Source organism: Trichoderma ghanense (assembly GCF_004382785.1).
Source record: "Trichoderma ghanense strain CCMA-1212 chromosome Unknown scaffold_3, whole genome shotgun sequence".
Classification (NCBI taxonomy): Eukaryota; Fungi; Ascomycota; class Sordariomycetes; order Hypocreales; family Hypocreaceae; genus Trichoderma; species Trichoderma ghanense.
The window spans coordinates 1,043,080-1,063,998 of NW_027395666.1; the positions used below are offsets into that span (position 1 = coordinate 1,043,080).

At 54.9% G+C, this 20,919-nt stretch overlaps 6 protein-coding genes across 6 annotated transcripts; 3 read left to right on the plus strand and 3 right to left on the minus strand.

The window, feature by feature from the left end:
• Positions 1–68: 68 nt before the first annotated feature.
• On the minus strand, positions 69–1,389 carry CCMA1212_003657 (uncharacterized protein; the record flags this gene model as incomplete). Its single annotated transcript, XM_073700997.1, has 2 exons — positions 69–617; positions 691–1,389. 2 exons carry the CDS (start codon positions 1,387–1,389, stop codon positions 69–71), a joined length of 1,248 nt encoding a protein of 415 aa, XP_073560566.1.
• Positions 1,390–2,248: 859 nt separating this feature from the next.
• On the plus strand, positions 2,249–2,413 carry CCMA1212_003658 (uncharacterized protein; the record flags this gene model as incomplete). The annotated part of the gene is made up of 1 exon (XM_073700998.1): positions 2,249–2,413. The coding sequence occupies one exon, from the start codon at positions 2,249–2,251 to the stop codon at positions 2,411–2,413; it is 165 nt and encodes a 54-aa protein (XP_073560555.1).
• A 1,448-nt stretch (positions 2,414–3,861) lies between these two features.
• Positions 3,862–4,992, minus strand: CCMA1212_003659 (Cytochrome c peroxidase; the record flags this gene model as incomplete). The annotated part of the gene is made up of 2 exons (XM_073700999.1): positions 3,862–4,466; positions 4,518–4,992. The coding sequence occupies 2 exons, from the start codon at positions 4,990–4,992 to the stop codon at positions 3,862–3,864; spliced, it is 1,080 nt and encodes a 359-aa protein (XP_073560556.1).
• Positions 4,993–7,079: 2,087 nt separating this feature from the next.
• CCMA1212_003660 (Pre-mRNA-processing factor 39) lies at positions 7,080–9,914 on the minus strand (the record flags this gene model as incomplete). Its single annotated transcript, XM_073701000.1, has 5 exons — positions 7,080–8,526; positions 8,909–9,012; positions 9,087–9,302; positions 9,396–9,548; positions 9,909–9,914. 5 exons carry the CDS (start codon positions 9,912–9,914, stop codon positions 7,080–7,082), a joined length of 1,926 nt encoding a protein of 641 aa, XP_073560135.1.
• Positions 9,915–11,248: 1,334 nt separating this feature from the next.
• On the plus strand, positions 11,249–15,480 carry CCMA1212_003661 (Inositol-trisphosphate 5-phosphatase 1; the record flags this gene model as incomplete). Its single annotated transcript, XM_073701001.1, has 4 exons — positions 11,249–11,889; positions 11,956–13,769; positions 13,853–14,072; positions 14,154–15,480. The coding sequence occupies 4 exons, from the start codon at positions 11,249–11,251 to the stop codon at positions 15,478–15,480; spliced, it is 4,002 nt and encodes a 1,333-aa protein (XP_073560134.1).
• Positions 15,481–19,261: 3,781 nt separating this feature from the next.
• Positions 19,262–19,753, plus strand: CCMA1212_003662 (uncharacterized protein; the record flags this gene model as incomplete). Its single annotated transcript, XM_073701002.1, has 1 exon — positions 19,262–19,753. The coding sequence occupies one exon, from the start codon at positions 19,262–19,264 to the stop codon at positions 19,751–19,753; it is 492 nt and encodes a 163-aa protein (XP_073560137.1).
• Positions 19,754–20,919: the final 1,166 nt, after the last annotated feature.

Consider the following 20,919-nt stretch of genomic DNA (forward strand, 5'->3'; position numbering starts at 1 on the left):
CCGTCCCTTCATTTCTCCCTCTCCCTCTCCCCATCCCTCTCCCTGGATCCCTTCCACCCATCATCACCTCAAAACTTCTTGCTAAAGTCCGTCCGCGGCCCAGCCCTCGAATACTGGTTCGCCCACTTGACGCCCACCTTGAGCTCATGCGCAACCCTCAGCACCCACTCGGGCTCCCTCAGGAACTGCCTCGCCACCAGCGCCAGCTCGGCCGCGGCCTCGGGCCCCTCCTGGACGACGTCGTGCGCCGTCTTCGCGTCCGTGATGTTGCCCACGGCGCCGACGACCAGGTCAATGCCGTCCGCGCGGAGGGCCTTGCGGATGGTGCGCGCAATGTCGAGCTGGAAGTGCGGGTTCTCGGGGAAGCGCTGCTCGTAGCTGTTGCCGCTGCTGCTGACGTCGAGGATGTCGATGCCCCATGAGGGCACCAGCTTGGCCAGCCGGATGGTGTCGTCGACGGTCCACGACGGCTCGCCGGTCCATTCCATCAGCTCGGTGGCGGAGACGCGCAGCGAGAGCGGCATCGTCTCCGGGATCACGGCGCGGACGGCTTCGGTCACCTCGCGGACGAAGCGGATGCGGTTCTCAAAGCTTCCGCCGTATTCGTCGGTTCGTTTCTAAAGGACATGTGTTAGTGGAATTATTCATCAAATGGGTTTTTTCTTTATCTCCTTTTGGAAGATCACTCACGTTGCTTCGGGGCGACAAAAAGCTGGTAATCAGGTAGCCGTGGGCACCGTGAATCTCAATCATGTCAAACCCAGCCTCGACAGCCCGCTCCGCCGTCTCGGCAAACTTGCGCACAAGGCCCTTGATCTCCTCCTTGGTCAACTCCTTGGGCAGAGCATGGTCATCGTAGAAGGCAATCGGGCTCGGGCCAACCACATCCTCTGGCCATCCGCCCACGCTCTCGTCTGCCAGCGTCTTGGTGGCGGTTCCGCCGATCCAGGGCGCCAGGGTGCTCGCCTTGCGGCCGGCGTGCGCGATCTGGATGCCGGCCTTGACGCCCTGGCTGTGGATGAAGTCGACGACGCGGCGCATGGGCGCAACCTGCGAGTCCTTCCACAGGCCGGCATCCTGGGGCGAGATGCGGCCGCGCGGCTCCACGGCCGTGGCCTCGACGATGATGAGCCCCGTTCCGTGGAGGGCCAGCTGGCCCAGGTGCACCAGGTGGTAGTCGGTCATGTGGCCGTCGTCGGCGCTGTACTGGCACATGGGGGACACGACGATGCGGTTGTGCAGCTCGAGGGAGCGGATCTTGAGCGGCTGGAAGAGCGTCGGGGCCGAGTCCTTGTCCAGCGGGGTGCCGGCCGGAGGGACCTGGGCCGGGGTGTAGAAGGGCACGCCGGGAGCGGCCGTGTTCTCGTAGTTTGTGCTGATGCTGCCCATCTTGGAGTTGTTGGGGTCTATGAGGATGGTTGTCGTATCGGAAGAGAAAAGTCCTCGAGAGCCTCGGTTCTGAGAGGACAGGTGCGTGAGATATATACTGGATGCACCAAGGTAAGGGCAGGGTATATCAATCGATTGTAGCTGCAAGGTATATGGGCAAGCGCTTGAGGATTGCTTCCAGAAGCTACTGCGGGTTGCGTGTAAGTCAAAACGGGGAGTTTTGATGGAGTGGACGAGTGTGATGGTGATTCATCATGGCAAGGCCCCCCGTCTGCCCATGGACCTTTATATAAGGGAAACACTCGACTCTCCATACATACTAGGGATGAATGCTTGGTTATCCGATCAGACCTCGTCCCCATCAATGAGTAGGTAGATTCTTCGTCCTTCCATGCCAGAATGCTACCAAAACAAGGCCACGTTCTACCTAGCATCTGGTATCTCTCGGCCTCGGCACGCGGAAACGGACAAAATCCCCATCTATTCCATGCACTGCCTTTGAATCGACCGGCTCCGACTGGTCAGTTGATTTTGTCTAGACGAGATCTTATCCATCAACTCCAGTTCTCAGGAGGGGTTGCTGAATAATTCAATATGCTTGCAAAGAAAGCGGCCATAGTTGCCCTTGTTTGGAACATTCAGCTGGCCAACGGCGATAACCCGGGTTTGAGTGTCTCCAGAGAAATCTCCACGTTCTAATTACAAATGCTGCGCAGTGTCGCCGGAATCGCATTCAAGCCGTGAATAGTTACCGAATATCGGTTTGTATGAGCCCCCCCTTTGCAGAAAACTTCTGTCTGTATTCTTCTCCAGTCTTCTACAGACCTTCTCGATCCCCACTCCCCCCCTTACCACTGGAATGAAGGGGCTTTTCGGCGATGCGTTTCGCTCTCGCTTCGCTATATCCGATCGGACAGAAGATGACCTAGTGAGCGCCTCTTCGTTCTCGCTTTTGGAGACGGAAAGATCCGTCTCGCTCGAGGCGCTAACGAAGATGCTTCCAGGCACGGGTCAATCCCAGTAAGCAGCAATTCGTCATTCCGCATACCTGTTCCTCAGGGACGGCAAAACTTTATCTTGTTGATTTACAATAGAAGCCCGGAGGAAGGTCATTCATAAGCACCTTGTCTGACAAGGCTGTAAGCTAAGCTAGGCTATCCATCGACCGGAAGCAGGGCGTTTTAAGATCGGGAGCATACTATTAGAACGTGCTCCCGAGGCTATTGCACCCATTAAGGAATTTTTTCTCCAATGCCGCCTAGGCACTGGTATAGTGTTTTCGCCACTGGTTTATGAGATGATGTGTATCGAGAATTACGTGCTCCTTGTGAATCTCAGCTGAGTCTCCTCCCGTCCTATCATCGCCACTCCAACTGTCTGCTGCGGATTCCGCCGTGCTCTTGGGAGATTCACTCGACACTCGGTATGGCACCATCTTACAAACCGAGTACGCCGTCCCAACCGCTGTAATATAAGGCACGATTACGGAGGCGACGAAGCACGATGGCTATGCTTCCAAGTCCTTCTGCACTCTTGGTTCGTGAAGATGCATCAGAGCCGAGGCATGGCGTACTCCAGGCACGGATCCAGAAAAGAAAACGCCGGTCTTAGAAATGGGTATTTCCATAGCGATTCAACAGCCAGGCAATACCTGACCTGAATCCCAAGTCTTCCGGGGGCTGTTTAGACCAATCTCTTCAACTCCTTTCAGGTCGATCGTCCAGGTTGATCTTCGGGTGAGAAAGAAGCCCATGTTAAGCTCCCAAGGCTCCTCGCTAGACCTGAAGAAAAAAGTGCGGGGAACCATGCATTCCACGCCGTCATGGCAGCACCAGAAGCCGGCCATCAGCCAATCGCAACCGGCGGAGACAAAACGACGGGCTTCAGAATGGCTGGACAGCAACAATGTTGATAGGATAGAGTACCTGCCAGAGTAGCACGAAAGCAGAAAGTGAGGTGACGCTGTGGCCCAGAGGCTGTCTCACCTCCTCTTTCCTTTCCCATAAAACACATTGTTACCGTTTTGACTTCTCCGCTGCATCTGCTCGCTCTTGTTCTTGGGACATGAACCAGCGTCACAACAATCACGACCTGACGGAGCATCATGAAGCATCGAAAGCTGAGAAGCCCGTCTTCTTCTTGTTCATTGTTCAACTACCTTAGAGTGGGAAAAAGTATAGATCGAACAAAAGAAAGACGGCACAAGCCAGTCTCGCCATCCGAACATCAGCAGTCTACGGGGAGAATGCGACGCATCTTGCAAGCCTTCTGAACTTGTCCATCAAGTAAATCGTTTCATCTTTTTTTTTTGTTTGGCCGGCCGACAAACGGCTTCATCTCGTAAGATGGCCCTATATGCCTAAACTATGTGCAGAAATCTATGGCCTCGCTCTCTATTGACAATGCTAGTCTCCCACTCATCTCGTTACATCTATCGACCCCCCTTACTCGCCCTAACGCATATACAAAAGCTTAAGAGTGGGTGGGCTTGAAGGTCCATCGGTTGTTCTCGGTACCCTCGGCGAAAGGAACGCCAAGCTCAAACAGACGGAGAACGACGTTGGAGAAGTCGCGGAAGAACAGCTCGTTGTCGGCAGCGTACTTCTCAACCCAGGGCTTGAAGGCCTTGTCCTGGACCAGGACCATGTCGGTGGGCAGCATCATGAGGGACTTGGTGGTCTTGTCCTCGAACTGCTTGGGGCCGTCCCACTTCTTGACCTGCCACTTCTCCTCGAGCAGCAGCTTGTAGAAGTCGTTGGTCAGCATAGTGGGGGAGAAGGTCCAGGGGCCGTCGTAGCCGGATCGGTCGCGGTGGCATCGGCCGATGGCGTGGCCGCCGCTCAGGGCGACAATCTCCTGGTCGTTGAAGCCCATGCGGTAGAAAATGTCACGCAGGTGCCTGGCGCCCTTGCTGGCGTCGGGCAGGCGGCCGTCGGGGGTGCAGGCGGCAGCGTCGCCGTCGCGGCGGCCGGGTCGGTAGGGGATGATGGGGCCGTGCATCTCCTGGATGGCGCAGACGCCGCCGAGGATCCAGAGATCGGAGTAGCTGATCCAGGGGTACTTGGCTGTTGGTTTGGCTGTTAGCTCACGTCCCCAACACTATGCGCAAAGGCACCGAAGAGGCTTACCCTTGATAGGCTCGAGGAAGTCGCGAGCAGCAATCAGACCGGCGTTGGCACCGTGAGCGCTCTCGGGAGCAAATCGCATGGTGGCGCCGTTGCTGCCACCAGTCTTGGTCTCCTTGTCGTAGGTGCCGCTGGCGTGCCAGGCGAGACGCACCAGGACGGGGCCGTAGCTGCCGTCATCATAGTCGTCGACCTCGAGGCGCTCTGCGATGTCGTTGTACACCTTCTGGTAGTCGGCCTGGGTGGGAACGAATTCCTTGGACGAGGCAGAGGCGCCAGAGGTGAAGTACCAGATGCCCAGACCACCGGCGGCGGCAGCAGCACCGAGGTACAGGAGGGAGGAGGAGGACTTCTTTTCAGGCTCAGAGGAGTAGAAGCGGCGGCCCTGCTGGCGGAAAGCCTGTCGAGGAACGGCGGCGAAGGAGCGGGTGGTTGTGCGGGTTGCCACGCGGGCGAACTGACGGGCAGAGGAGGCCATCTGGACGAGGTCGACGTTAGCAGTGGCCTGGCTGAGCAGACGAGCGATATGGGTGTTTGGGCACTGGAGGACAGCTTGGCCAAAGAGCCCAAAGATGGGTATCAAATTCGAATCGAGCCCGAAGCACCAGCTGTTCTCTCTACCGGTGACGAAGAAAGAAAGAAAGAGAGCGAAAGAAAAGAGAGAAAAAAAAAGACTGATGGAGATGGGAACTCACCTTGATGTGTGGGTTGAAGAAGGATATGGAGAAGCAGGAAGGGAATGAAAGGGGACGGGAGGATAAGGTAGATAAAGAAGGAATGGATGGAAGAATGGAAGAGCAAAGAAAAAGCGTCTCACGCCCCAAGAGAAGGAAAAGGATTTCGGATTTCTAAAAAGGCCCTCAGTCACAGAGTGAAACGATGCAAATTGCCATCGCCTGAGTGGCCAGCCGGGCGTCGTCGAGACCCGCAGCCCAGCGGAGCCGCTCCACGTCCTGCTCTTTGGTGATAGTATCGGCTCTTTGGCCAGTATTAGTAGTACCTAGTTTAATATTGACTAGATGGACTAGTAGAGCTACTGTATGGGGGATATGCCAACGAGGGAATGTCTCTATAGATAGCGGCGTCTCTGTTGGCCACTCGAGTTGGGCGAGCTGGTTTCCTTGTTACGCCACCTTGAGCCTCATAAAAAGGGAGCATCTGATAAGCCCACATCCTCGGAAGGCGAAAGAAGAAGAAAGATTATGCGCATTCTGCTGCGAGCAAAGTCAAGAGACTAACCCCTCTGACAGCAAAACCACCTCTCGCTACCTATTGTCACCTCGGCCCGGCCAGTTCTGAGCAAGCCACAAGTACCTTGCCTACAGAAGCCCAGATAACGTGCAAGCCGCCGTTTAAAAAGTCCTGATAGAAGTTTGTTCTGTCTCCTTCGGGCGGTATCTGCCGATGGCGTTGACGCCGCAAGACGCAGCCAATCAGAGCCGCCAATCCATGCCGCAACTCAAAAAGATGCCGCTTTTGTCCAGATCATGCCATGTCAGGGTTCCCCTCCGATGCCGTCTATACATACATTCTCTATTCTCTCATTTCATCCAAATCTCACCATCTGACCTCTCGAAATCGCCATTCCGCCTTTTTTTTTTTTTTTTTTCTTTTTTCCCTTTCTTTAAACCCGGATCAATTCACCGTCAACCCCCCCACAAAGCGAGATATCACAGCCAACTCTGGATGTCAACTTCATTCCCGCCTCTAGCAGCGAGCCGCTCCACGGGTCTTCGGCTCAAAATCAACCATCAAAAACCGCTGTTAGCCTCGCTCGCGCTTGTGCCTGACGAGGACCCTGATGGGAGGCAAAAAGTCCCGTACCTTTTTCTTCGAGCGATTGGCTCCTCGTGATTATGTAACTCGCACTGGCCTTCTCTTTGCGGTATGCGTCGGCGAGCCACGTGGAGCTCCTTTTCGCCTCTTTGAGGTAACCAACTGATGACAGACTTGTACTGGGCCGGTCCCTGGATTCTCCGCCTCACATGTGATGTGCTGTGCCTGTGTCCCGTCATCGGTGATCATCGCCACTTGCGCAGATCTGTTCTAGCTATTCAGCTAGTATTGCGCTGTCTTTCACTTGCTCAGCTCTTCGCCGGCTATACATATCAAAGTTCAAGAGAGTACTAGACTCACGTCAAAATTGAAACCACACGGCAACTCGTCTCTTGCTACTCAGTCTTTACGCCTCATTCACGCTCTCTGTCATTTGCTCATGTGATTGATGATGTTGAGAATCATTCGTATTGAGCAGGGCGCTCCCTCACCTCAAAGGCAGAGCAGAGTCAGTCATCTGCGCGTCTCATCGAGAAACTATAAACTCCGTACATTATAAAAAAAATCATCCGTACCACTCGCGGCCCGCATCCAAATAGGTCTGCCAGCAAAGTTGCCGCTCCTTATAGTGTCCAGCAAATGCGTATAGTACAACCATCCGCCACTTGAACGATGAAAACATCCTAATTTGACGCCCCTCCAAAATGCCTAATGCCTGAAACCCGGGCGTCGTCTGACATCCAGCTGTCCTCCGCCGAAACCACCCCCAAAAACCGGCTTCCAATTTCCCTAGTTGAAGTCAGCTGCGCCTTGAGCGTCCGCAGCGGGCTCCTGGTGAGCCTCGTAGAAGTTCAGGTATCTGGTCTGGGCTTTGCGCTGGCTGGCCTCATCCAGCTCGCCAACGGGCGACGCTCCGTTCTCCTTGGCGCCGCTTCCACTCTTGGACGCGGCCGTAACGGAGGCGGGCCTGTGAATAAGGGTTAGCTGGATTCCTTCAATCTCTCGGGAGCTCGCATGGGTGACGGACCCAAACATCTGTCTGTCCACGGCCAAAAACTCCTTCATGGCATCCTTGCCGCCGCGCTGGACCAGGAAGCTCATGTACAATTGAGCCAGCTCCCGCTTGACAGGGCCGGGCAGCCGGCTTCGGCTACGGAATTCATCAAAGACGTTCTTGACGAGCTCCGCCTGGCTCGGCTCCCCGTCCTTGCCCTTGCCGTCCTGCTCCAGTTCAAATTGGAACCACTTGTCCCAGAATATCCTGCTGTCAGCATACCATTGCACGTTCTTGAGGAACACTGCGCGGGCTTCTTCGGGAGAGTTCTTGCCCTTCCACAGCAGCATGGCCCACTCGGCCACCAGTGCGGCCTTTGTGAACAGGTCGACGGTGGGCGCTTCGATGTGATCCTTGAGAACCTGGATGGCAGCCTCGACCCCGTTCTGGCGGCGCTGCAGGTTCGCCCAAGAGACGATGACTTCCACGCAGTCAGGAAGCTTGATGAGGATGGCGGCGTGAATGTCCAGCGCCACGTCGATGCGACCGCAGCTCTCCTCGAAGTAAGCCCACTGCATGCGAATACCCGGGCGGCTGATGGGTACAAAGAGCGTGGAGGCCCGGATATAAATGTTGCGAACCTCCTCCTCCTTTCCGGGTTGCTCTGCCATCCATCGGGCATATCGGAACCAGAACTCGTCATAGAAAGCGCAGGTAACGAGACACCGTTCGTACAGAGCCACGATTCGGCTAAAGTCACCCTCGGCCTCCTCAAAGTCCAGATACTTCCGCCAGTTGTTGAGCTGGCTGGCTTCCAGCTCCGTCACGTGGAAGTAAGGTCGTTTGTTCTCGGACTCGTACGTCCAGCGCTTCGACACCTCCGCCTGCGTCTGGGTGAAGACCTCGTAGTACATGGCGTCAATCTTGCCTCGGACATCCCGTTCAACCTCCAGCTCGGGTCGCGGGCCACCACCGTAGGCTGCCGCCTCCGCCGCAACCTCGGCCTGGAACTTCGCGAGGGTATCTGCCGGCACGAGCTCAGCCAGGGGTTGGGTGTGGGACAAGTTTCGGAACCTTTCATAGTAACGAGCATACTGGTGCAGGGGGATGCGAATAATGCGCGCATGGATAGCAAAGATGCGATCATGGGCCTCCTGTCGCTCTTCGTACTCGATGTACTTATCCCAAAAGGGATGAGCAAGGAAATCCAGCCCAACAAAGGTAGCTCCGCGTTCGAAAAGCCTGCGTGCGCCTGTCAGAACTCAACTCATGGGGACTAGGGTTAGGTGGGCATGGGAACAGAGAGGGTCAGTACACAGAGGGGTGATGGCCATTTGTGAGTGCAGAAATCGGGTTTCTCCGTCCCCAGAGGGGACAACGATAGGAGCACGACGCAAGGTTATGGGACGAGGATAGCACATCAACAAAGTCTGGGAAGAAGTGTGAGAGAGAGATCCCGGTAGGAGGGAGGGGGGCCGCCGTGGCATATCTCACCATCCGACACGGTCGATAGTGAGCTGCAGAGCTCTTGGTAGGTGGGCAACCGAAATCATGGTGCTTGAGCGCGATGCTGCATTGGCAGAAGCCGTTATGGGGGGAAGGAAAAAGTGCCCTGAATACTTACTCTCTGACCAGCGTGGGGTCATGCGTCGTCTCCATCTTGAAGGAGCAGTAGTCAGTCCAGAGGTCGACCGAATTGGTTATGCTGGCGCATCCTCGCTCATAGACCTAGATTCAGCGCCGTTAGCAGTGAATCGCAACCACCTTGGCGTCAGAGAGCGCAGGGAGCCAGGGCAGCGCACCATTTCAGCCGACTCCGGGCCCGCGATATTGAATTCGAGATCGGCATACTTCTTCCAGTACCCAAAAAAGAGCGGGAACTTGAGCAGGAGTCGATCGTAGGCGTCGCGGACGGTGGAGAGCGCCTGGGGGCTCGAGTTCCTGTTCAGACCACCGTCGAGAGCTTCGCATGCTTTGATAAGGTTCTCCCAGCTCTCGAAGTTGTCGGGATTGGCCTCCTAAGCGGTGACAACTGTGTTAGCAGCCAGATGCTACAGGCCAACATGGGCAGTTGGATGGCAGCGAGCGATTGTCGGAGCAGGCTGACGTACCGTTTCCGCATGATATTTGCGAACCGACGCGTACTCCTCCTCGGAGCCGCCAAAACTGTTGAAGTCGCTCATGGAAGGATGCTGGTCGAACGCGACTGGAGGCAGGGCGGTATGGATACAGGCGTCGAGAGGTTCCAACTGCGCAAGGTAGAGCTGTTGAAAAGTGAATGATGGAAAGTTTCGAGAGAGATCGGGAGTTTCGAGAGAGCGAGGTACGAAGTGCTAGAGCAGCTGGAAAGCCCGGCTGTGATTGGCCAAAAAAGGGCACAGATCAGCAGGTACTTGTCGGCTGAGTACCGAGGCTCGTGTCGCCAGCGGGGCCTGCAACGCGAACGGCGGAGCAGAAGGACCTTGTGCGCAGGTACCGACGCGTGCCTTCCAGGGAATTCAAGGTGAAGAAACCTGTTTGGCCCTTTGCAGCACCCGAATTGCTAGCGCGTTCGGCTGAGTAAGCTGCAGACCATCGAGATTTAACCCACAGCTGGGATTGCAAAATTCTTCTTTCTCTTCTACAAACATGACCAGTGATGATTCCAAAATTAAACATATGATAGGAAGAGAATGAACGCTCTCCAATCATGGCGAGCATGATCTCAAACAGAATCTGAGGTCTGGCAAATACCGGACAATTTCTTCAGTGTCGTTTCGTTTCGAATCTCTCTGGCAGCGATGCCGTTATGTGTTTGAGCCGCAAGTCCTGGCGCTCCCGACTCTTTTCGATTCAGGAGTCTGGCTCTTCCAGTCGAACTCAATGGCAAAACATTGCAGATTGTAACGGAGAGTGTCGTCGCAATTTGGCTCGTCCATTCGAGCCCGTCCTCGAAAGGGCAGTGGCGGTGCTCTGGTGAAGCCGCAAGGTTGCCCCGTACTCGGCTTGTAATACTCTTGCTTTCGCACTCAGTACAGAGTACCAATACTGTCAATGAGATGGCGTATTGCGGTGTTTCTACCTCGGGAAGCCTGTTTGGCCCCGGTCCCCATGCTATACTCTACTTTTGATTCTGGGATTGGAAGCACTCGTCAATATCCTGATTAGCACAAGTCCGTGATAGCTATAGTACCTTATGCTGTGCCCATGCGAAGCAAAAGTACTACCTATGCAGTCTATCAACTGGTAGGTATCCGATCATTGGAGCCGATGTGTTGTTTGGTGGACAGCTCTCTGTAGAACTTCGATATGCAAACCTATGGACGTGATTTCGCTCAAGCGAATGACTGCTCTGCTGCGTTTTCGAAGGAGGCGGTCTAGGGTGGGCAGTGACCTTCAGCATCGCGAAGTTTGATCTGCACAACTTCCGCATACGAAATACCCAAGTACATATCCATGTCTCCAGCTTAGAGCATATGCAATCTCTCTTGGTTCACAATCCATACGGTGCTCGATTCCCTCCATTTTGACGAGGAAGAAGATGATCGAATTCAGTCGCAAGGCTGAAGGTACATTCTACTGACACACTACCTACCTACTAGGTAGTAGGTAATACTGGCCTCCACCTGTTACGTCGAGCCGCCTCGATAAATGCTCCGCCGACGGTAAGCTCTCTACTGTACCTTAGTTGTAGCCCATGTCACCAATGACATAACGCCTACACCGACAGCCACCTCAGGACAACGACAATCTCGGGCCCCGAGGGACACAAACTGCCTGTCGACAAGGAAGCAAAGAGGGAGCGCATACATCGCAGCAGATAGCGCTGCGGCAAAGGCCCGCGATCGTTCCACCCAATTGCAAGGAGACCATGGATCAACAGGGACCCTAAATCCGCTCTGCTCTCTCTCTCTCCAGCTCTGGGCCCCTGCCAGCCGCAAACCGACTCTTGACTTGATGCCACGAGTCCATCGCCGCCATACCCATGGACACTCCGCCTGGCTCGTGGAGCGCGCAAGCTCCCGCGCCTGAGAAGTCGAGCGAGCTGTACATACGCGATTATCCGCACCGCTCCATCGCCATCGTGTCGTCGTCTCACGCCCTGATCCTGCGCTACAGCTCGTCTGCCAGCGAGGCCTTTGGCAGCGGATCGCCCGTCTCGCTGCCGTCCAGCAAGCCGCGCGGAGGCGATTCGGCAACCGCCAAGTGCATGGTGGAGTTCTCCGCCATATCCAAGAAGCTGCTCAAGGACTACCGCCCGTTGACGCCGAGGCCTGTGTACGGCACTTTGGGCCTGATTGCGATCAATGGCGAGGTCTTTCTGTCCGTCATCACCCAGGCTGTCAGGGCCGCAACGATCCGGCCCGGCGAGACGGTGGAGCGGATCGCGAGCGTGGACTTTTACTGCCTGAGCAGTGCCGACTATGATGATGTCGTGCCGCTGGAGTCGACGGATGCGGATCCGTCGGATGTGTTTGGATACAACTCATCCTCGCCTTATGGCCAAGGGCTGAGTCGGCGGGAGGTGGCCCTTGAGCACCCGTGTCATGACTTGCGCAGGCTGCTCAGCAATGGATCCTTCTACTACAGCACGGATTTTGACCTCACCAACAGGGTACAAGACCGGTATGGCCTACTCTGAACTGCATGTGAGATGGACCAGTATTGACCTGTACTGACTCTCATGCCAAGGCCCATCAACTCAAACTCCTTTGAAATCGACAACTTTGACGATACCTACCTATGGAATTCCTTCATGATCAGTCCGCTGGTCCAGTTCCGCTCCCGGCTGATGGCCTCCGAGCGCGAGGCGCTGGATGCTTCACGCATTCTCACGTCTGCGATCCGGGGCTTTTGTAAGACCATGACCATCCCGCAGAGCGCATCACCCTTGAAGGCAGCCAGGAGCGGCATGCCGTCCTTTCTGACCCTGGTTTCCCGACTCTCGTGCCGACGGGCAGGCACTCGCTTCAACGCCAGAGGCATGGACGACAACGGCAACGTCGCCAACTTCGTCGAGACAGAGACCACATTCTGGTCCCCCGCTGGCGTTCTCTTTTCTTACGCACAGGTTCGAGGCTCGGTGCCAGTCTTTTGGGAGCAGGTCGCGGATCTCATACCCGGCCGTCAAAAAATCACTATCACTCGACCCCTGGATGCGACGCAGCCGACGTTCAACAAGCATTTCGAGGATCTCGAACAGGCTTATGGCGCCGTCCATGTAGTGAACCTCTTGAGCGACACCAAGCCGGGCGAAGCGGAACTTGCCAGCATGTATCGGGAGTGTATAAGACGCTGCCCGCTGAGGCGGCCTGCTCAACATCAATCAGAAGACCATGCCCTGTTGCGTGAGACACATTACGACTTCCACGCGGAGACAAAAGGTCCAGCAGGGTACGAGGCTGCCCGCGGCATTCGTAGATACATAGAGAACTCCGCCGATGGCTTCGCCTACTACTTGGCCGAGAGCCGTCACGATTCTAACGAGAAGACCGATGAACGCATGGTGGTTGTGCTTCAGCAAGAGGGCGTCTTCCGCACCAATTGCTTGGATTGTCTGGACCGCACAAACTTGATCCAGACGCTCATTTCCCAAATGGCAGTCGAGGCATTCTTGGGCCACCGGGGGGAGTTTGCAGCTTCCGACTTCTGGATGAGGCACTCCAGCCTGTGGGCAGATAATGGAGATGCGCTCTCCAAGACATATGCTGGAACCGGGGCTTTGAAGACGTCCTTCACCAGACACGGCAAGATGTCTCTCGCCGGTGCCATGGCAGACGTACGCAAGTCCGTTCAGCGCATCTACCACAACAACTTCGTCGATCCATCTCGGCAGATCACCATTGACATGCTGCTCGGCCTGCTAGTTGGGCAAAGTCCCGTGCACTTGTTCGATCCCATCAGCGACTTTGTGTCGTTAGAGCTGGCCAGGCGAAGCGAAGAGTTCACCTCCTTCAAGAATATCAGTATATGGGTTGGCACATTTAACCTAAACGGACGCACTGAAGGCATCGATCACGACCTATCGCCATGGCTGTTTCCGCCGTCGCTCGGGTCGTCGCAGCCGGAGATATATGTGGTTGCGTTTCAGGAGATAGTTGAGTTGAGCCCGCAGCAGATCATGAACAGCGACCCGACGAGGAAGAGCCTCTGGGAGGCGGCGGTGAAACGAGCTCTGAATCAGCGACAGGCTGCCCTGGGGGGAAAGAAGTACGTGCTGCTACGGAGCGGACAACTCGTGGGAGCGGCGTTGTGCATCTTTGTGAAGTCGTCGTCTCTTGACCACATCAAGAACGTTGAAGGGAGTGTCAAGAAAACAGGCTTGTCCGGGATGGCCGGCAACAAGGGAGCGGTTGCTATCCGGTTCGACTATGCAAACACTCACCTATGCTTTGTGACGGCGCATCTGGCGGCAGGGTTTTCCAACTACGATGAGCGAAATCGCGATTACGCCACGATTCACGGCGGCCTACGATTTCAGAGGAATCGGGGGATCGAGGATCATGGTATGTGCCCCTTTTCCTCCAAGCAATGGGAGAAGGAAGAAGGAGAAACATATGGACACGCTGGCTAACTCACGGTGCGCCAGACGCCATCATCTGGCTGGGCGACTTCAATTACCGCATCGGACTCAGCTCCGAGGCTGTCCGCGCCCTGGTGAAGAAGCGAGACCTGCAGACCTTGTACGAAAACGACCAGTTGAATCTACAAATGGTGGCGGGGCTCGCTTTCCAGTTCTATTCTGAAGCCCGCATCAACTTCCTGCCTACTTACAGATTCGACATCGGAACCGACGTCTATGATACTTCGTAAGCCCCCCCCTTTGCCTTTCATGCCTGCCCAACAAGATGATTTGCTGTTGGCTACCGCTGTGCTAATAAAACCCTCAGTGAAAAAGCGAGGATTCCCGCCTGGACAGACCGAGTACTGAAAAAGGGGGCCATTCTCCGCCAAACGTCGTACGACTCGGCGCCGCTGCTATTTTCGGATCACAGGCCTGTTTACGCCACATTTGATTGCCGGGTGAGCCTCGTTGACGAAGCTCGCCGAGATGCCATTAGCCACGAACTATATGAACGGCGCAAGGCTGAAGTTGGAGACGTAGCTGCACAAGGTGAGGACCAAGACTCGGAAGATGAAGACCTGATTGGGTACGACGCAATCGAGCCAGGCCTCCCGCCAGCGAGCTCAGACCGCCAAAAGTGGTGGCTCGACAATCGACAGCCAGCTCGCGTTCAGATCCCAATCCCCACTGGGCGAGACGGCCAGCCGATGGCGTTGAACCCGAACCGCCCTTCCAATCCCTTTGGGCAAAGCGAGGAACCGGACTGGATATCCATTTCGCGGTCGTCACCAGGGGCGTCGCTCTCGAGCATATCCAGCTCTCCGTACGAGAAGGTGATGCCTCCGAGGGGCATGATTTCCGCTGCACCTGGTGGACCCAGGAAACTGCCCCCACAATATGACCCGACGACTCTCCCTGCGCAGGTCGGACGGATGAAGATTGGCGACGGCGATGGCACGCGGAGTGTGTACGGAGACAGATCCGCCGTGGCTCCGCCTCCTCCGCCTCCCCGTCGTTCAGCGACCACTGGCGAGACGAGCCTGGGTGCAGGACCGGGCGGCAAGTCGGCGAGCTCGAGCTCCTCTGTGACGACGGGGGGAGCAGACAAGGCTGGGACGCAACCAGTGTGGATGCAGTCTCGACCCGCTTCGATAGCTTCTCAGACATCGCAGCTGTCTCAGCAGCTGAAAGCTGGGAAGCCCGCACCGCCCGTAGCGAAGAAACCAGCCCACCTGCTTTCCACATCCCCAGCCTCGGCGTCCTCCATGACGGCCGGAGGTGGACGCTATCAAGATCATCAGGGGGGCGATGAGTACCATCCACCGCTGCCGGCCCGCGCCTCCACGATGGCTGCAACGCCAGATGATGCGCAGCGGCAGACGCGATCCGCGGGCTTGGGCGCTGGGAAGAAGCCCGTTGCGCCTCCTAAACCCCAGATGAACGTGAACATGCGCACAAGCACAACTACAACTACAAGCACAAGCACGAGCACAAGCACGAGCACGAGTGTCGCGGCTAGAGGGCCTCCTGTCCTGCCACAGCGATTGAGACAGGCAAACCACGGTCCCGTTGACTTGTTGGATTCGTTAAACGAAGGAGGAGAGGAAGAGATGGGAGGCTGGGAGACATTGCAGCCAAGTACAGCAGCATAAGGGGGGTAAGAAGAGGCAGAAAAGGAAAAGACGGCGCAGTCGCTTGGCGAAAGTGGGATGATTTTGAATTATCAGATGGGTTTGCCTGCTCTACTGCGATAGATGAATACGACCTCAGAGCACCTCCTACTGCCTTGCCAGAAGTTCAATGTTGACTGTGAAAGCGAGTGTGACGATGTATCCATAACACCTCACCTACCGTAGGCACATCCCAGACCTTGCCGATCGGGAGAAAAAAGAAAAAAAAAAAAAAAAAAAAAAAAAAAAAAAAAAAAAAAAAAAAAAAAAAAAAAGAGGCTGTGCGTCTGTACTCTACCCCCAGCCTTTGTACGACATGAATCCGTGATACGTGCCCTTGGTTATCTGAGGAACTGTACGAAGTAACGGAATCGTAGCCTTTCGATTCTTTGTCTGTTCCTGCGTGTTTCAACTGCCCGCAGCCACCCGGCCGTCCCCGTCGTACCAAAAGGAGCTTTTCTTCCCCTCTTTGCTTCGTTGATTGGGTTTTCTAGGGTGATTCTTTGGGTTACACTGCTTCACGGGATGAAACAGAAAAGGTCAACGACACAATTTCCTGCTTTCTTTTTTTTTTCTTTCCGCGTCTCTGGGATTGGGAGGAGGGGATTGAAAGTCTAGACGCTTAGGGATGCGATGATGCGTCAAAGCGACTTATAGCCGAGGCCAATGGATAAGGAAGATGTCAGAGACGAGGCATTTGGACTTGCACTGTATATCAAGTCAAGGTAAGGTAAGGTCCGGGTTATTTTCTCGCGCCAGACGCGGCGAGGATGGGATGAAAATGTATGTAAGGTATGCTGGCATCACTCCATTGTCATGTGGTACGAGTACGTCCCCATTCGTCGATGGCAAGGGAAGGAAACCAGTGAATGAATGGCTGGCTGGGTGTGCTGTGAAATATGTGAGAGGGGAACTCGTTTTTTTTTTTTTTTTTTTTTTTTTTGTTTGTTTGTTTGCTTTGTTTCGGGTTTCGCGGCCCGCGAGTTACACCACCTTTTTGTCTCTACTATTTCCCGTTTGCATTACGGAGGAAAAGAAGAAGTAAGATAGGAGGAGGGGAGAGACAACTCGGCTGGAAGCGCGTGGGCTGCAGGAAGTACTACCTAGGTATGTGGCCATGAGGGTGAAGTCGAAACGGATGTTGGGCGCGTGACCGTCATGCTGGAATAGTAGCAGTAACGAGACATTTTCTTGGACTTGTTTGTCTCTTATTCTGCCAATCTATTGGATGTGAACACCATCTTTGCGACGACCTCAGAAGCGTGTTCTATTGTAGGCGCTTCCAAGTGGGAGAGAATAGATGGAGATGGTCGATGCTATTTGTCTCCTTCGTTCAGCCCTGTCTTGCTCCCGCGTCTGTGTCTATTTGTAGAAACAAAGAGGGAGCGAACGACGGGCCATCGTAGCTGATCAATTCAGTCCAATTTAATTTTTGGTCAATCCAAGATAGGGCCCATCACGGCATGCCGATATTTAAAGAAGCGAGTCCCGGGGCGAGTGGAAGACGTGTGAGTCCCTTGCTCCCCGTTTGTCAAATTTGCCAGGATACATGGTACATGACAGTATGGGGAAGCGTCCAAACAGGTCCTTGGTACTCCGTAATTGCTGCGTCCTCGCGGTAAAGAAACATCAAAAGTTGGTTGTTCCAAGCAGTCAGTCTGCGGTTGAGCCTTTTCCCCCCCCTTCCCTTCTTGTTCCGGGTTGCGTTGAAGGAGGGCACGCGAGTAAGTCGGGCTGGGTGCTAAATGACAATTGGACCATTGAGGGTGGTGGAATGTGTCGCAGATGGATCAATCGGCGCCTGTAGTCCCGTAGACTCGAGGTGGTGGCGATAGTGCCAGACGGTTCGTAGTCGGCGTCCTCCGTGAGAGATGGCATCGCTTCTCCAGACTTCATGTTTCGGCATCGCAATCAGTACATCGATCTGCCAATAGAGGCAACACTAAGAGTGCCTTAGCTCCGATGCAACGCGGTGTCAGCAGCCCAACCCCCGGCACTTGGACAAGAGACAAGAGACAGAGTGAGGAGAGAGGAGCTGCTCGAGGCAGATCACAGATCACCCACCGGGCCTCGATTGTACTGTAAACGGCCGAGACAGGACCAGCTGCTCTCGTTGCCCTTTGGCTCGTCTGGTGCCTGCGACCCCCACACGCGGCCTGCCGTCTGAGCGCTCGCACAAGTGCTTGACGGGGACTGGCGCTCGCACATGAGGTCGGGAGAGAGATTGATGGACCGGGACAAGGCGCGTCTGTGACTGGCTCACATGGCCTCGCCCCCCCCCATCTATGTGCCGCCACCGCGATCAGCCCCCCAGCTCACTAACACCAGCCCACTCGTCCACTAACATCCCCCAGACCTCCAGCGTCCGCTAGCGAGCCCGTCCACTGCAACCGCCCCTGCGCGCTCCACTTTCCGGCGGCCTTTTCCCTGTCCTACTGGCCTCTTCTCGCTCCCTCAAATCTCAATGTTGGTGTGCACTTTTTCTTCCTCTTGAACCACGACCAGGCTCTTCATCCCGTCTCCTACTCTCCAAGCCTCTTGCTCCCCCTGCTCGTATTTCTTTTTCTTCCCTTTGCCTGCAGATCAACCAACCAACCAACAACAACAACAACGACGACGGCAGCGCAGACGAACCTTTCATTTCCTTTCCGTGCTCCCTTACCATCGCCATCTGCTTCTTTTTCTCCTTCTGGCCGACGCCCTCATCGCAGCCCACAGCACCTGGCCAAGCACCTGAGGAGATACGCAAATACGGCTACCTAGTACTCTAACGCCCTCGCCAGCGTTTGCTCTGACCCTCACCCGCCGCGGTGGAGCCCTGAAAGGAATCGTGGGATCCATCCATCTCCTCTTACACCGGCCGCCGGCTTCGAACCGTTTTTTCCTCGGTGGCGCCACGAGATTTTCGTCTGCATTTACCGAGTACCTTGCTATATAATCGGCGTTTTCTCTGCATTTACGGCGTGCATAGAAACGGGGCTTCCTCTTTTCGGCCTCCGCCCGCAGAAGCGAGATCAAACGAGAACAAGGAGAAAAGGCGAACGGCACTCTCCCGCCCATTGCAGAACGTGCAACCAGTACGCAGCAGAAGACGATAGTCCGCACAAGACAAGGAAAGGGCGTCGAGGAACAACAGCCTAGACTCGGAGCGTCCCGAAAGTCACCGCCGCCTTGATTGCCTACCACAATCTTTATTACGTTTCCCCTCGCCTCAGGTTCTTATTTTACTTTGCTGCACCCTGTCGAACGTCAACCCGCGGGCCGGAGAAGCATTGAGAGATTGCCTGGTGGGGGAGTCGTTTGGATCCTCTGTGGCTTGCAAGGGTTGCATGAACAGCTGCCTTAAGGGGAAGCGATAACGGCTCTGCTTTTTTTATTACGCGCCGCTGGTGTTAATCTGGGCCTTGCCGAGCTTGGGGGCGATCCTTAAGCTTGTGAATCGCCGACTCCAACAGCCTGCAGATCTATTGGCATCTGGACACGGACGACATTCGACGGCGCCTTTAAAGACCAATTCCGATTGACGCAAGCTCACAGTCACCGCTCGTGGACCAACCAAGCCGATTCACCGACGTCTGAGAGCGCGCGCTCCCGAGGCTGGCTGGCAATCGACTAGTCCGAGTACAGAAAAAGAGCTCACCTCTTCTTTTTCACAATCGCAAACCTCGGTTGGCGATAGCACCGGCAGAGAGAAGGGCAGCGGCAGAAGAAGCAGCATCAAGACAACCACTACCCCAGCCATTGATCGAAGCCAACCGCAACAATGGCCGACCTGCCACCACCTCCAGCCTGCCCCCTCATCTCGGCCTCCAAGCACAACCGCATCGTCATCTGGCGCGACGAGGTCGTGTCGGCATCCGCCTCCTATACCGCCGCCAGCAACTACTCCGCCCCGTCACTCGTCACCACAACCACCGCATCCTCGACCTCGCTGTCGCCTGAGGAGCTCGCCACCATGTCGCGCGGCTCACGGCTATGGTACAAGGTCAAAACGCAGTTGGCGGGCAAGGCACGCCGCCGCAGCAGCGTGACGGTCAACACCGCCGAGTTGCCAGACTTCTTGATGCCGCCGCGGAAGGGCGACGTGACCCGGACGGCCATGTACCAGAGCCTGCGGCCGGGAGAGCCCAGGCCCGACAGCGGCGACGACGAGGTCGTGCCCGGCCAGGACAGCAGCAATGGCCGCGGACGGCGTCTTTGGGAGAAGCAGAAGAGGCTGCTCAGGGCGTCGAGGCTATTGAGTCAAGATGTTTAGCCGGTCTGAACGCAAACCGAAGACAAAGTGAAATCAACCAAAATTTACACGGCAGGCCTCATTGACGACGAACACGACTCGAGACGACTTCACCACCCACCTCCCTACCGACCTACTCACAAGACAATCGGGATGGGCCCATAATATAACGTTGGCATGTTTAGTACCTAGGTGATCAATCACATGTGGGAAAGCGAATCTTTCTTTTTTTTACCTACCTTATTCCGCACAAAGCCTCAGCACCGGTCCCTTATTAAAGCTTAATCTCTCCCTCCCTCCCTTCTCTCTCCCTCTCTCGCTTGATCTCTTTTTCTTTTTCTTTGTGCGTTTCCATTCCGGGTTTCGGTGTTGCTCTTTTTTTTTTTTTTTTTTTTTTTCTCTGGCGTTTGTTTGTGCGTTAGTCGACCTGCGCGGGATCTGTGCGTTTATAGACGGGCCTATTGTTTGTCTGCTTTTCTACTATTTTCCAGAGATTCCCAATACCGTTGAAATCGAATGAAAGGTCAAAATTTATCCATCTGCTGTTTAGATCGTCGATTGTGAGATGGTGGGGGTGTTGTTTTGACTGCTCGCAGCTAATCCACATCGCTTACTGCTTGTTAAAAAAAGAACCTCTTCTGATGCTGTGGGATATTGTTGTCTCGAGGGTCATTAGGATTTTCGGCCATATATCCATCCGCCAGATCATATCCAAATTCGGCACCTTATTTCAAGACGAAAATTTCTTGCTTCTGTTTTTGTCTTGACCTCACATGTGTTGTGCTTGCGCTGTATGGAATACAGTTGTCGAGTGAGACAACAAAAGCCGGAAATTGACTTGACAGGACATGCGTCACATCAAAACTCGCCACAGACTCGTCGTACCTGAAGAGGAGCATAGAATAAATAACCTTGAAAGATCAGTTTTTTGCATCTACCTAACAAAGCCCATGCCGAGTGTCCAACTTCAAGCTGCTACCCGTCTTTCAAGCCACAAGACAGTGTCAGATGCCAAGTTGTCAAACCAAGACTTCCTTGAGCAACGTCAGGAAGCTTGATGGGTACAGGCAATACGGCGTTCATGGCCAAATAGCTTCAAGTCTACAAATGCTACGAGGTTATCAGCTGGCTGGAATTGGAATTTCTTTTTGCCATTTTTTCAACGGGGGATTGCTGCTGTAAAATCC